Below are 16,310 nucleotides of genomic sequence, written 5' to 3' on the forward strand. Positions count from 1 at the left end.
CCTTGATGAACCAGGCAGTGATAGGAAGCTTCCTTGGCAATCAGATGACAAGGACTCATGGAGTATGAGATATTGTAGATGTGGTATCAATGGGGATATGGTTGCATTTAATATATTTGTTCAGAATCTCCAGTGAAGGAGACTGTCCCATTTTCCCTATGGGGAATCCCTGCCCTGGCAGGGGTCTGAGTGTTGATATCTTGAATGCGATGAGATTTGAGGTGATGGGGGGATGAAGTGCTGCTCTGCACCTGACACAAAGCAGCGAACAGTCTGAGCCAGAACCCTTTTCTTTCATGTATTTGCAATTTATTTGGCTACATAAATATGAGAATAACCTTCCAACTGAGCAAAAATACTATCCTCCACAGGTATTAGCGGTGCCTAAAGGCTGTGTTGCACAGCAGGCTGCTGTGGCCGAGTCCTCAGCTCGTGATGTAGATGCCCTGGTGCAGGGGGCCGCATCTCACAGGCATTTCTGAGCGATAGGCACTAAAGGCCTTTCTGCGAGCCTCGCTGTCTGGGAAGGTGCTGAGGTGAGGACCAATCTGCAACGAAAGGAGCAGACAGGTTTGGTTACAGTGAGGAGCAGGCCTAAGAAAATAGCACAAACGGGGAACAGTTTAGTGCAATTTTTGTCTGTTTCGGAAACATTCCTGCAGCTGGTACAGTTAAACTCATTGAACACATTTAAAATGAGGAGCTGATTTTCTCGATTGACTTCAGGGTGTAATCTTATTCTGTCCCAGGAACAAGATCCTGGAGTCCTGCTATGATTTGTTGGTTATCTGACATTTTCAAATGCTGACATGCCTTAAGATAGGCCCTGAAATATTTGTTTTCCTCAGCTGTGTGTGTGTCTGAGATAGCCAGGCAGAGCTCTGAGCTGATGGGCAGGTCATGGAAAGTGTTCCCAGCCCCAAAAGAGGCTTCCCCAACAAATACACGAGCAGCCTCTATCCTGGGAGCTGTGTATGAGCTGGGAAAGGGATAAAATAAATTCCTGGGGAAGGTCCCTTGGTGGAATGAGGTCCCTGGAGCCCTGGGCTTGTGCAGAATATGTGAGTGTGTCTTTACATATGGAGCAGGTTTATTGGGAGTGGGGAGGGAAGAGGCTTTTCCTGCCCCTGCTCAATCCCTTGTGCTCCACATCTGCTTTGTGTGGATGTGCAGCGTTCCCTCCTTCCCCCACCCTGCTCAAGCAGGATGGATGTCAGCCCGGCTTTGCATATGTAAAAATACACAGCAGTCTTTGCCCTGAAAAGCTTGCTAGTGATCTCATTAATCAAGACAAACAAAGCATATTTAGCTATTCCCCCTCTCTGGAGGAAGGCGTTCAGGTGCTTAAATATACATTTGAGTGCCTAACTCCAGACAGCTGTTTTTGGCTGCTCTTGCTTTCCCACAAGCAGTAGCAGTGACATAACCCCTGTTGGAGAGAGAACCGTGTGGGAGGCAGAAGCAAAGGCTGCCTAAAGAGAGGGGCAATTTCTGGAGGAGTCAGCAGGGAGAATCCCCCAGCAGGGCTGACTCTGACCTGCCATTAAAGATGCAGGAGTTTTCCCCCCTGATTTGTGTGGAGGAAGAGCTGGGTTTCCTGGAAAAATCCACCCCCCTGAACCTCAGGACAGCCGCCTCTCTATTGCATTTTCCTGCCCAGTGGTGTTCGGAGCTGGGCAGGATGAAATTCCTGCATTGGATTGAGTTGAAGCCATGGGGGAAGAACCCAGCAGCTGATTCATTCCAGGCTTGGTCCAAAGCTCCCAGGTGAGAAATGACACCCTGATCTGCACTGAGGAACATGTGGCTGCAATGAAAATTACCCGAGCCCTTGACAAAGCTGTGAGTGATGCCACAGCTGAGAGCAAGTGGGGAGCACCAGGTGTGGGACAGGGGACAAGTGCTGCTTTAAAAAATGAGGTGCCCCCTCATAATGAGGGACACCTGAAAAGTATGGATTAGTCCCAGGCTGGTAATTAGAGTCAAGATAAGGGTGTCCTTGGGTCAAAGGTCTTAATATGACAGAGACTGGTGTAAGAAGCCAATGCCAGAGTGATGGATCCTCATCTCCGATTCTTCTAATTCATATTCTAAATGATGAACCCAAAGGTACTTTCTCTAGAGACAGCTGATGATCTTTATCATTACTGTGATCTGTTGAACTGTTATGGCAGGGTTTTGTCTGGATCAGATCTGGAGTATTGGAGCTGTAGCCTTCAAGGACAGGGATACGCTTCCTGGGGAAAGTTTGGTTGTTTTCCTTGCAGGACGGGGTAGCTGTAACTGTTTTCATTACATTTCAAGTAATATTTAGTTGTTGTTCATTGTCTCTTTTACTTCCGAGTTAAACTGTGGGATGTTCCTGCAGTTGGGATGTTACATCAGCCTTTGCTTCAAGCAGTTCAGAAAGACAAGTTCAAGCAGTCGGAAGGACTTCTAAAGTAAAGTAAATACTTGGGGGCTACTTTGTTTTGGTTACTTGGTTAGGGTTATGCCTGAGATTGGAAGAATGAAAAGGATCCCTGGCAAAGCATTAGTACAATGACATGCTTGCTGCGAGCAGAGGCAGGTGTGTTAATGGAGGACTAATGAATTGAGAGATGCAAAAAGGCAAAGCTGGTGTAGAAAAGGCAGATCCCAGCTGGTACAGTTGGGCCAAGTGTGTGGGCAGCAGGGCATATGGAGCCCTGCGATGGGTGCCCTGTAGGTGCTATTGCTCTTAGGCTTGCTGGTGTTGAAGCTGTGTTCAGCATCTGCTCTGTGCTCTGAGCACCCTTGGGTGGCGGGTAGGGCTGGCTCCTTCAAAGGTGAATGAGCAGCTTTGGGAAGGGCAGAAGTTTTAATTGCTAAAGTTGAATGAAATGGCTTGCTATGGCTTGTGGGAGGTGCTGGAATGAGCCCATTAAAAGGACCCAGACAAATACGAAGCAGTGTCAGGCCTTCCTCCTGCTGGGGAAGACCTGCATGAAGATGCTGCTGCTTTGGCTGCTCTGCTCCAAGTGCCTGCCCAGGAGGTTTCCCTCCTCACATGATTTTTCACCTTAACAACAAGCTTCCTTGAGCCTCAGCCTTGTTTTTCCACCATCCATTTGACTGAATCCCTTGGGTGGGTGACAAAACCCTTTCTTGAGCTCTCTTGATGGGAAACCAATCTCTGTTCTTCCTTCCAAACCTCCCTCATTTGCAGGAGTCTTACAAATCCAGGCCCTTAAGTCCTCTCCCATGCTTTCCCCCTCCTAAAGAGCACAAACCACTGTCAAGCTTGCAGATTTTTGGGGTGAAATACATGAGAGAGGAGCTGGGCGCCCACACACATGCTCACCTACCTGCACCGCGCGTCCCCGCGCAGACCAGACCACGCGCCCGCGCATCGGGGATGCAAATGATTTCCGCGAAGCCCTCGCTTGTAAAGCTTGACAGAAAATAATGAGAAACACTAAATCTTTTATAAGGTCAACACTCAAGCAGCTGTCAAACAAGAAAAGAATTTAGCGAAAGAGCCGCAAAAAACTTCCATCGCCTCATTAAATCCAACAGGGCCGGGGCCTGGCGTGGTGAGGAGGCACCAGGGCGCCTCCGTTTTGTGTCAGTAATTTGCGGCGGAGGAAGAGGGAAGACGAAACAGCCAGCGCCGAAGGGGCCTAGGGGGAGGCTGGGGAATCGTTAGTGCGCCAGGAGCGGCCTCGGCTCCTAATTGGAAGCATTGGGCATTATCAACGGAGGATTTGCCTCGGCTCCCTGACAGCTATCTAGGCCTGGAATGATAGCCCACTTGTCAGTGTAAAAGACCATTAAAAACAAACCATTTTGATTTAATTGGAGGCGGTGCGCTGGGGGCCCAGGTGAGGCGCTTCATCAGCCGATGTTGGCTGCTGATGCCTTTTTCCCCCTGTATTGATGGCTTTTTTTTCCCTTTCCCCCCCTCTCCCCTCCCTTTCAAAAACTGTCTAGGAAAGAGAAAGAGGTGCTGAAAGATCCTCTGCGGCTGCATCGAGAGCCGCTTTCAATAGGGTTGTCAACAAATGCCATGACAAGTTGGAGGGAGGTATTTTTAAAACATACGTTACGCTGTCCAAGGCGAGCTGCGCGCTGAGGTGTTGCATTAGTTGAGTTGCAAACCCTGAGACTTTTCTTGGTGCTTGCGTAGCCTCATGAACAAACGGAGCCTCTTGGCTCTTCCCACCCTTGCCCGCTCTGAGGACATCAGGAAGCGGCAGGACAAAGAGGGGTGGATGGTCCTTGTTTGCTTTAGAAGCAGGATGATATCCAAAAGTCCTCAATGAGATATATACATATTTTTTTGACTACTGTGTGCTCATTGGGATCTCATGTTGGATTGGGTGTTTTAGCTCTTTGAAAGTAAGGGTCATAGTCCTGAAATTCACTGGTTGCTTGGACGGGGTATTAGGGTGAATGAAGGAGAATTTGTGTTCAAGCCATAACCCAGCCATGTTGCTCCAACAAATGTGGCGAGATCAGACCCAAGCTAGTAACTTTTCCAGCTGGGGTTTCTTTGAGACCTGAATCTGGTCCCTTTTTGTGTCAGACAGGAGGGTTTCTCCAGGTAACACTGTAGTGTCTGGTGTCTCTGCTGAATGAGTTGTGAAGGAAACACTGAGTCTGTTTAAAAAATACTTTGAAACTGTGTAGAAAACATCAGGAGGTGATGAAAGGACAGTGAGGATCATCTGGATGAGCTGGCCTGGGTGGTTTTACCCTACTGTAAAGGGGAGGCTGCGTGGGGAAGCACTGTGGGCTCTTCTGAGCCCTGACTTGGACCCTTTTGGTTCATCACACCAGTGCTGCCAGTGATGAGCTTGCATGGATTTGGGGTCCAACACTGGTGTTTTCATTTGAGGGCCAGAAGTGAATGTCTCTTATCCTTTTGGACCTATTTATGCTCTGTTTTCCTGGTGTCGCTCATCAGGTGCTGGACAACAGTGAGAAATGCCAAGAGTGCCTGATGGGCTGACATGTTAACTAGATGGAAGGATGGACTGAGGATGGGAGAGGATGGGAAAAGCACAGTAGAGAGGCCTCTAGGTGGTCTAGATATCTGCAAAGAAGCCCTGGGAAGGGCTGGACCATGGAAATGCCTTGCTGTGGTGTGAGCAGTGGATGCTGCTGGATGTTTGGGCTCCTAAGCAAAACAAGAGAAGCCTGTTTTTCTTCAGACAATTTAGACCAAATGATCTCCAAAGGTCCTTTCCATCGTGAATCATCCTATAGTGCTGGAGATTGGAGCCTGCATTAATTAGAGGGTGGCTGCAATGTGGGAGGGTAGATCTCCCCTGTTGTCCCAGCAGAGTTGAGGAGATTTTGGGCTTGAAGGTAGCTGGGTCTCTGCTGCCTGATAGCACCTTGCATAATGTTACATTTTCTTTTCATGTTGTGTTTATTGTAAGCTGGACATCAATTAAGGCAAATTGTGTTTTTTGGATCGTTATTACTGGACTGGGACCTGCCAATTAATTTCATTTAGGCCATTGATCTTCCATGAGGTGATGCTGACACTTTGGGCAGCTAAAACTCCAGTTGAAGCAAGGTTTGATAGTACCAGAGTGATGGAAAGCTCTCCTACTCGTGGCTTTAGTTTTTAAAGGCTCTCTAGGCCTCGGGAGACAAGTTTTATACAGTTCCACCCACACGAAGTTTTTCTGTCCTCTTGAAACCTGTGAGGATAAACACTGTAGCTGAAAATCTAGCCCACTGTGTGCTGTGCCTATCAAACATGGGTTATTTAAGCACAGTCTATGGCTTTTCTGACAAGACAACAATTGCAAGATTACATGAGCTGTGCTTGTCAGTTTGGCTCTTTAGACAAAAAATAGAGGTAAGGCATTAAAAAAAAATGCAGAACATTTTTGTGTGTGTGTTAAACCTCAACTGTTAATTCTGATGAAGGATCAGGCTGCACGCAGATATCGGATCCCTGGTGAGAATCAAATTCCGGAGCCCAGAATTTTGCTGCAAAGTTTATACAGTGGGGATTCCTCTAATTACTTTCACTGGAAATTTACCTGACAGAGCTTTCCCAGGTAATGCAAGGCGTACGCGGGAGAGCCGCTCATGCGTTGACAGAGCCTTTGATTTTGTGCCAGGTTGCAAATTAAGTCTTTTGCCAAGGTACCCGAACACTTGCTCGTCAATTGCTTATCGCTTATTCATATCGTGCATCGAGCGCAGCTCGTTTCATCTGCTCGGGAAGACAGCGCGTGTTGACAAAAGTGTTGTCCAAAGTTGCTGCATTTTCTTTCCTCCTTCTGTTTGGTCAAGTAAACAAGAACATTTCTCCCTGGAAAGCTTCCTGGAGTGTGTGTGTGAGATGGAATTCTCTAATGAGCAAAGGAGGAGGAAAAAAACTCAATGTGTCAGTGACACATGGTGTAGGTTGAGGTTCTGATGCACGGGGCAGATTCTGTCCTTCCTCACTGCTGTGAGGTGCTCCAACCAAAGTGTGCTCCCGTTCTGGGCTGACCTGATGGAGCTCTGGCTCTTCTGGTACCCGGTTAACCTGGGGCTGCCTCCCCTCCTAGGGAGGACCTGGTGCAAAGCCCGAGCTCTGCTGGGAAAACCTGTGCCCAGGCCTCACCACACTGCAGACAGCAGGGTAGAGGTTTTCTTGAGGTGAGAGACCTTCTTGGGAGTGTCGAAGAAAGGGGAGGGCAGTGGGAAATCCTCCCTGAAGTGAGGAAGGGGTTAAGCCCTGGGCTTTGTGAAACAGTAAAATAAAATACTTCCATTCAGCAACTTTCACTAATGAAGCGCTTGCGAGGACGTGACGGGCTCCCCGTGACCCGCTCGTCTCGGCAAGCCGGGGGGCCCAGGAGACCTCGTGCAAGGTTAGTCTTCCAGAGCGAGACGCGGAGCAGAAGCGATTGCCCGGCGTGGGAGAGCCTGTAAATCACACGGTTAGCTTAATAGCGTGGGCTATTATTCTAAAGCATTGGGGCTGAAACCTAAATCCAAATGAAAATATAGTCAATTTGTCCATACTTTAGCGACTGAATGACTATGTAATGTCACGCTGCCCTGGCAATGCGGAGAGAAGGCAGAGGCAATTAGTGGGGAGGGCAAAGTGCCTTTGTTTTCTTCTCTTTGGCTTCCACTACAAGCCCATACAGGATGCCAGGGTATGGCTGGCACTAGTAGAAAGTCCAGTTTAAGAGTCAGTGAGGATAAGCAAGCCCAGTTTTTGCAGCTGTATGTGAAGGGTTGAGGAAAAAACTAGAGCAAATTCTCCTTCCTGATTTTTGTATTGGCCTAGAGGAATAAAATCTCCTTTTACTGCTGGCTATCCCGAAAACTGAAAATATTTGTTCTAGTCCACACCTTGTTGCCTGGACTGAGAGGTCCAGCTTTTCTCTAATATCATTCTACGATCCCTGCCACCAGAGGAACTTCCAGGATGGATGGGCTTCTAGTAGAGAAAAATCAGATTTTTTCTGGACTTGTCAGACTTTAGTAATAGAGATGTCTGGTTTTGGTGGTGATGGGGAAGCCTGGCAGGCATAGTGGGGAGCTGGAGAAAGAGGAGCTCCTTTAAGGAGCCCTGTAATTCAAAGCAGCTCCCTTGTGAACACCTACATGCAGCTCTCTGCCACTTCATGTGTAACCTGGTACTATTCAAATCTTCTCCTGGCCTTCGGTGTGTCTACTGGATGAAAGAAGAGGGCCTGAGACTCACTCTGGTACTGTGATAATCTGTCCTGCCCAGGCAATGGGATCATTTTGAAGTTGTAAGGTTTCTGGCAAGGAAGTGCCTGTGAAAGGGGTTTTGAGGGTAAAAACCCTGCAAGAACAGAATTCCTGACCTCAGAGAGCTGCTTTTTATTGTCGCACTTGAGTATAATGGAGTGACTTCTCCAGTCTGCCTGTGCTTGGTGGAAGGGTTGGATCAATTTATTGTCTTGCAAGGCTGTTCCATCACTGCCTATTCAGGACCCAAACTGATAGAGAGACAGATGAATTAATAGCTTGGAGGCTATTGAGTGGCTTGTGAAACATCACCTTTCCTTAGCTGGTTATTGCTTTTAACAGGGTAAACATCTATGGATGCACAAGAATATTTAATTTTCCTTGGAAGTCATGCTCTGAAACTCAACTGAGCAATAAATTTCTTGATCCAAGCTCTAATATGGGCTGTATCTATTAAATCTGCATCTGGGGCAAGGCCAAAATCTCAGGTTAATGTAATGAGGAAGAGGAGGAAAATAAGCAAATGAGCTGTCCCTCCTGCCCTAGCTGCTCCTGAGGAGGAAGAGAAGAGAGAGGAAGGGGGAAAGGCTGGGAGGAGAGAGGAGGACTCAGGAGCTGGGCTTAAGACCTGCAGATGGGGAAGAACCCAAATGCAATTGCTGAAGAAACAAAGGGAAGCGCGGAGAAGCAAAACCGAGGCTGAAAAATGAATAGTGATGGAAAGGTCTGGGGTGAGAGGAGCTCTAAAGAGGAGGCTTGCCCCAGGATCTCGTGTGACTTGCACAATCTGTTTAACAGCGATCGGTCATGTTTCTTCCCTGACACCAGCCGCAGCAGCAGCTCTGCGCTGACAGGCAGCTGGGATAAATGATTACTGACATATGCTAATCGGACAGTCTTAGACAGGACATAAGAAGAATACATCAAGGTGGTGCAAAAAAACCACATTTCTTGGTCAAAACTCTCCAACTTGTTCAAGTACATTAGCTTCAGGAAGTCGCAAGCGGTCTCTTGTTTTAAACTACAGTTAAAAATCAACACTATGGTGAAAAAAGTAATCCCATCAGAACAAGGGCCTGGGTGAAGGCAGGGAGGCTCTTTGCAGTGGTATCTATCAATGCCAGATATGATTCTGGCCATGTAAACTCCCTGCGGGGCTTCAGTGTGCTCAGATATCCCGGTGTCTCCTTTCTGTTCTTCCTGCCTAATGCTTTTCCCTTCCTTCCTAAAATGCCCCCTAGCTCTTCACTTGAAGTTTTCCTGCAATTTACACCACACAAAAAGCTACCAGGATTCAAACAAGTGCCTCAGAGTCCAGCAGGATGCACAGGTGAATCCAGGGTGTTGTTTAGACTTTGCTTCTAGAACAAGAAACCTTCACTTGGACTTTCATCTGGATCAATTTAAGGAAGTGTCACATCCATTTGTAACCTGGCTAAACCCTTTGCTTGGTCTCATAATTTTGTAAAGCAGGTTGTTTAGAGAAGCATCAAGACTGTTGGCTTTCTGGAGATCTTAGGATGTTCATGTTTAAATGATTTTCAGTTGAATCCATCCAGTGATGTTTGAATATGTCCAGTGCAGGAGCATTGCAGGCTGTCTTGTACAGTGAGCTCTGAGCAAGAGCCTTGTGTCTATCTTCATTGTGTGTTAAGGGTGTAAACAGGGCATGTGGACAAGGTTAGAACGTAGCCCCACATTTGGAGAAGCTCCTTACCTTGTCCAAGCGCGGCAAGTGCCAGAAGGACTCCTCTTTTTCAGGTAGTGGGTATTTTCGGAGAAGCGTGGTGCGAGTTTCATAAGGTTTGCTTTTCTGTAACAAGATAAACGAGAAAGGTCTGAAATGGCCACCCAGCCCTATCCATCAGGCTAGGGCCGTGCAACATAACGACACCAAGATGAGTCGGACAAAAAGTCAGTTTGACACGCTAGTGATCATCGGTCCCCTTAGGGAAAATGTGATGCTGATTCTTACCTGATCTGGGTCATCCTTCATATCCCTGTAGCTAATGCTGATATCTAGAACAGTGATGAGGGAAGCACGGACACCCCCCTGCTATCAGCAAGTCTGCTTGATATTGCAGTGAGGTTTTTGCTGCCCACAGAAAGTCCTGGTTCAAGCTGGAGCAAGGGGTCACCAATCTGGAAGTCCTTCCTGCTGCCCCCACTGTGGAGAAAACTTCCCAGTTTTCCACTTAGTCTTGATCTCCTGCCTAATTGCAGGTTGCAGTGGTTCATAGTCCCAGCAGGAGCCAGTGCAGGTACTGGGTGACTATTTTGGCCAACTTGTGCAGCCCTGGGGGATCTGTTTCGCTGTGTGATGTAGTAGGGAGCTCTGTTTAATTCAGTAATTGGTGGCTGCAGCTTCAGAAGTTGATGGAGGGACCTTAGTTATTAAAGGCATCAGTCATTAATAGATCAGGTAGGCTCGCATTTTCACAACATCCTAGTCTCGTGCATTCATAAAACAGCTGCTAATTAAGAACACTGTATTCTTGCTCTTCAACTATAAAGCATACTTTGTGATGGCAGAAAGCCCATTGAAATTGGTCATTACCATATTAGCTCAACTCTTCTTTGAGCCATTAACTAATAAACCTGTCGTTGGCTGCTTTTAAATGTTATTACAATAGCACTATGTTTAATGGCACTGAGTCTCCCTCTAACAACTGCTCGGGTGCCAGCAGCAGCCACGCGGTGATCAGGGCTGGTGTTGGCCCTTTGAACACTTGCTGCTTGCACTTAGGATGCTCTCCTAAGGAATGTCTGTGGGGTTCCTGCAGTGAGGATAACATGAAATGCCTAAGATAATTTGAAGCTTTAATTCCTTATTATGGCAGGGACTTCTAGTATTGTTGCAGAGCAAAGAGGTGTGGGTGAAAATGAGAATTATAGCCTGTGTTTTTTATTGCTATAAGGTGTTTAGCTGCGTACGTGGAAACTAGAGACATATCGATGTAGATGCTTAATGATAGCTCAATAAGTCTTGTCTCTTGGGTATATCCCTAGAAAGGAATCTTTTACATATATATATAAAAAGAAAAAAGTTTCCTTTTATCTCTAGGTCACTTTGAGGCACACACTGAGATTTGCACATCTGGTCTTTGCTCCCACACCATTGCTCAGCTGGATGTGCTCTGGCCAGAGCCAGGCTCATCTTGGCTCGAAGCAGCTGATCTTTTAGTTCGGCTTTGCCAGCCTTCTAGCAGGCAGGGAAAATGATTTCCCAGCTGAGCTCTCTCCCTGTGCCCAGGAGACGTGGGAGCCGCTGTGGTGCTTGGGCCAGGTGGCAGTGCTCTGTCTGCCTGGGGAAAGGGAAGGGAAAGCAGAGGTTCGGAGTTATCACCTTTTTCTTTTCCTCTCGCTGGATCACTGTCGTTGCTCTCTGCTGCTCCATCCACAGCTCCTTGTACTTGTGTTGGAGGAGATCGAAAAAGGGAGTGGGAGGCCTAGGAAACAGACAACAATAATCTCCAAGATTAATGCCTATCTTTACCTCTCCGTGCTGTTTCCTCTTTGCTCCTGGTGGGAAATGCGACTAGTGGCAACATGGATGAACTCCTGCAGTGGGAAAGTCTTCCTCTGCCCAGAGCAAGAGGTAGATACCCTAGAAGCAAAAACTGCATGTGCTCCTATATCAGAAAGGCTCTGCTCTCCCTGTCTGTCCAGACCTGGTCAGTGTCTGGGGCTTCTCCTGGGCCTCCTCCAGCAGATGGGTTTCTGTGGAGGGGTCCCTCACTGGACCACAGTGAGAGCTGGTTCTGCTGCTTCCAGGTTTTCAGCAGGAATCCATGTGGGTTCAGTAGCCACCAGTTTTCAGCCATCTGAAGGATCTTTGACAGTGGCAGGGGATGCCAGCAGCGCATATGCAAATAGCAACTCCTCTGTTTCGTGTTCCTTCACCCCTGCCGTGACTTTTATTACTTAATTATTGCACGCCACATGCTTCAAAACAGCCTAATCTATGGTCATGTTTTCTAATGATACTAGATGGGCAATCCAGCCGTCTATGTCCCAAGGGGGCATTCATAGTGGAGGAGACATCCTTCTGCAGACCTCCCGTTTTGGAGATCACAGCCTGCAGGGCTTTTCAAGGCTTTGCTTACAAATCAGCTGTGCTCCACACTGTCACCTGGAGGCACCCAGTGTCCAAGGGGACACGGCCACTTACCCCTTCAGTTTGGTGTTTCATGCCACTCAGCAGGGCAAATTATTTACAAGAAATAGAGGATTTGGCAAAACTGTAGGGTAATCCTGACAAAAGCGGAGTTCTAGTGCCTGGGTGGGTCTTCCGTCTCATTGCATGGTGTAGATTTTGGTAGCTGCGTCACAAATACAGCGAGCTTATGAACTTATCATTAACATGAACTTATTTCCTCAGCCAGTCCCACCTTGGGGCAACTCCAAGAGGGATCTTGGCTGTGTCTTGTATCCCACTGCTAGCCCCATAGGCAGTAAAACTGGTGGAAAACACCCCAGCCAGCACTGGCATCGCTGTGGGTAGGAATGGCCATGCTAGAGGTTTGCTTGCAAAGTGCAGGGGCTTTGCTGTCCAAGGAAAAGCTTTCCAGGTGTGCCCAGAGAGCAAGGAGGAAAGGAGGACAGTGTTGAGGCTACAGGGAGTGTTTGGTTATTGATTTTTTGGTAGCTGGATGTGTGCTTACATCTCTGTGGAGGTGACTTTTACCATCTCTGATGGACCAGCCATAGGTGACTGATTAGTCCACAGCTGGCTTGTAAGTAAATGCTTGAAAGGACACATTTGGGCTGACGCTCTTCACAGATTCTTCCCTGCTGTGTGATTAATCACATTTAAGTTCTGATCCAGCAAAGTATAGAAGCATGCCTGGCATAATACATGCATGAGCCACCTCTTTGAAACGAGCAGGAATAAGCTGTGTGCTTAGCTAGGCACTCAGGTGCTGCTGCGGCTGTAGAAAGTGATGCCTCATTTGGATTTTCTTGGCCCTTTTGGAAGAACTATGGAGGAAGTTGGGAAGACAGGAGGGGATAACAGGGAAGTTTGCCCCAGCACCTCAAGCCAAAGGAAATTCAGTGGAAAAGCTTCTCTGTGACAAATGCAGATTCCACTGGAATGGATGGAAGATTTGGTCTCGTTTTAGTGCATTTTAGTGCTATGCCAGGTCTTCTCCTTTGCAGCTGACCTATGGGAAACTCTCCTCTCACAGTAGTGTGACCTAACCAGTTCACTCCTGTCCTTATGTGCTGTTTCCTTTTGGGACTGCCCTGATGTCACTGCTTTGAGCTGGGAGGATTTTGCTGTTGCTTTTTTCTGTGGGTGCTGTGGGGATGGGGGAAGCATCCCCTGCAATCGCCTATTGTGCATTAAAACCCATCTCGCTCGGAAGAACTCAGATCTCCTTGTTTTGGCACAAGCACCCTGCCACAGAGAGGGAAAGGGAAGAAGTTCTGATAGGCTGTAACAAATTATTTATAATTGTGGAAAAAAAAAAAATCAGCTGCTTCCTTTTATAGTCAGATAGTTGGAGTCACTTCTAATGCTGACATTTCTTAAATATTTTAAAGCTTATCTATGCACACTTTCAAAACTATTATCCCTGAAACAGTTCCTGCCTCTTTAATACACTCTCTATATAAATTACTTTTAAGAGTCAAGATTTAGACCTACATTCAATTGAAATGACAAGCACCTGCTAACTTGGTTATAAAATGTGGTACACTATTCTGCCAGAAGTCTCTTGGAGAAGAAGCTGCAGCCTTCTAATGGGTTATTTTACTGTAAAAACAATGTTAAAAAGTATAATAAAGTATTAACAATATTAAAATAAAACAGTGTAGGCCCTAAATGAGCTACAAACCAGTTAAATCTATTCCATTCAATGTGAGACTTCAGTGCTTTGCAGCTGATACCTCAGAGCTGGGATTTATCTAAAATGAAGGCACTAGGGACATGCAAGGGAAATGGTAATTATAATTTGCAAACATTAGGCTGACACTTTTTTGTGTATGTGTGTATAAATTCTGACAGCTGTGATTTGTGCAGCGTGCCAAATAGTGCTCCACGTAGTGCGGGAGGGCTCCTTTTGTGGCAGGCCATCCTCATAGCAGCAGCTCATTAAAACTTTGGAGAAGGAGAACTTGCCAAAAACAGGAAAGGCGTCAGAACCATCTGAGGGGCTTTTGGTACACGAGCGTTGAAAGGTGTTTGAGAACAGAGCCTTGGGTCTGACAAACTGGAATTTTAGTACGCCTCTCCGTTCACAGTGGGGCAAAATAATTGGTCATCAGTGACTACTAATTTGGTTTAGTAGCCAGAGGCATTTTTTTTCTTCCCAGAAAATCAATGACAGTGCTGAGATCTGTTCAACGAGATTCAGCTCAAGACGGGTCCTCATTTAGCTCTTGATGCTTCTTCCACTGGAGACAGCTATTTTGTTAAAATTAAATTAAAATCTATCTCTAATAGCCAGCCATGAGAGCGGCACCCATCAGTGCCATGCTGCTCTTGAGGTTTCAAGGTTGTCAGTCTCCCCTCAAACTTCTTTTCAAAGGTTTACATACGAGTTGAGCAAAAACTACTTGGCAGAAGTGCATATGAAGAACTTTGCTCAGGAAGAGCTTTTATGGCAGCTTAAAAGAGGTGATGAATCTAATTGCTGAGTTGTCTTGTAAAAGAGCTAAATGCTGGCTTATGCTTGTGTTTTTTTTATAATTCAGAAGCCTATTGGCTTGTGAATATTTCAGGGTAAAGCTCCACCCTCGGCTCTCTGGGCAAGCTGCTTGCCGTGGGTTGTGGCTCCTGCGGTGCCGTCTCCCGTCGCTAGTTAGCGCGAGCTTTGGAGTGGGCGAGCAGAGATTTGCACAGAGCACAGGCTCCCTGGTGGCTCTGCAGCTGTTTGGGTTGCTTAAAACTGCTCCTAGGAACCACGTTCAGCCCTCTAATTTCTCTGTTGTTTTACTGGCAGCAGGATCTGGCGCTGCATGGGTGCTTATGCAATAGATGGATGGTCTCACTTTTTCAATAGTGCTGATATCGCATAGTATCAAAGTGCCACCAGCCATCCTGGCACTTTAATCCTGCCTCCAAAAGATAAATGAGGTTTCAAGGTTGTTTTTTATTTTGGGTTTTAGTCTGTGCTAGCTTCCTTCAGCCTAAGATGATCAGTGGAATAGCCAGAGTCTTCCTATGGGCCTTTCAAGTCCAGGGAGTAGCCAGCCCTCCGAGGTCCCCATGTCATCATGTTTTCGTGGATTGGCTTTGTGATGGGATGGATTTGTCCCACGATAAAACTGCCCATGTCAAGTGTATTTTTTTCCTTTGCCAGTGCCTAATGATGGTGGCTTCATTTGAAGCGATTAGTTCTGGCAGCAGAGGCAGGGGGGCTGTTTCCAGCTTGTTCTCCAGCATCTCTGGTGCCTGCGACTCCTCAGCACAGCCCCTCTTCAGCAAAGAATGTGAGCTGGGGGGGCTGCAATTCAGCTCAGGGGAGCTACCAGCACACACAGCAGTGAGACATTAAGATTCAGGTGCCTCTGCCCTGGAAGCGGGGTTTATAGTGCAGGAAAACTCTGATTACGGCTCCCTTGTACCTCTACACTGTCTCCCTTCCTCCCTTGCTGCAGGTAGACTGGAGCAATCCATCTCCTCTTAATTTGTCTCCGTGTAGCCCAGCAGGAACGCGGGGTGTGCCGGCAGCTCCGGCCCTGGCACGGGAGCCTGCGCGGTCCCCGCATCCCCCTGCAAAGCGCCCGGCTCCGCTCGCCCTTAATTGTTCCCTTTTGGCTGGTGGACCTGTCTGCTCTAACAAGGGCAGCGAGGAGGGCCGAGGTAATTGGAGCACTTAGCTGCCCTCGCAAATGTTGCCTCCTGCAGCTAATTAGGAAGGAGCCGCTGGGCTTCTTTGTTATTTCGTTTAATTGTTTGTGGGTTTTGCATAAGAGCGAAGGGGAGAGGAGGGACGGAGAGGCAGTGGTGAGTTCTTGACTTTGAGATCTGTATAAAAAGGTCACTTGCAATTTGTTAACGCTTTGGTTGGAGTGAATTCAATTAGGAGTCCCTGTGTGCACGGGTGTCGTAGGGAGAGGTGGGGAAAGGAGCAGGGCGCAAATGCGGAGGCTCTTCATCTTCCCGAGAAGCTTGGGGGCTGCACAGGAAAGTTATAGGCCCCTTACAGCTTTATGGTACTCTAAATAGGCTGTGGCAACAAACCCATGGAGAGGCCCTGAAAGATCATTTTTAAATGATTTCCACTTGTCCTCGCTTTCCATTAACCACTGCAGAAAATAACAAGAGAAAAATTGGTGGGAAACACTCTGGGACCAATTCTTTTTGCAGTCTTTGTGCTGGAAAAGCTCCCAATCGAAAGTGTGGGTCTGTTGCCTGTTTGGCAACTGCAGGGTCTGTTGAAGCCCTGATTGCTCTGAATTTCTGAATTTCTCCTATACAAGCCTTGTAATTCGGATGAGGAAATAACAATATAAATTATTTCACCGTGGGCAGCCAATGAGGCAGTGGCTTCTTCTAAGTGTCGGAGGCTCCGTTATTTTGCTCAGAGGACTCATATGTATAGCACAGTAAAAAGAATAAAATCCATTGTAAACACACACTTTAAAAGATTTATCCGGTGCTC

The 16,310-nt window shown here is 47.2% G+C and overlaps 1 protein-coding gene across 1 annotated transcript in view; it reads right to left on the minus strand.

Moving 5' to 3' along the window:
- Positions 1-425: 425 nt before the first annotated feature.
- The window catches only part of CFAP77 (cilia and flagella associated protein 77), a 51,553-nt gene continuing 35,668 nt past the window's right edge, over positions 426-16,310 (minus strand). The window contains exons 4-6 of the mRNA XM_026049570.1: positions 11,045-11,147; positions 9,416-9,511; positions 426-548 (exon numbers count right to left, since the gene is read on the minus strand). Of these exons, the coding sequence (XP_025905355.1) occupies positions 426-548; positions 9,416-9,511; positions 11,045-11,147 (322 nt within the window). The remainder of the gene's footprint in view (positions 549-9,415; positions 9,512-11,044; positions 11,148-16,310) is intronic.

This window comes from Nothoprocta perdicaria, unplaced genomic scaffold (genome assembly GCF_003342845.1).
Source record: "Nothoprocta perdicaria isolate Ctin4 unplaced genomic scaffold, notPer1 scaffold_6, whole genome shotgun sequence".
NCBI classification, from domain to species: Eukaryota; Metazoa; Chordata; class Aves; order Tinamiformes; family Tinamidae; genus Nothoprocta; species Nothoprocta perdicaria.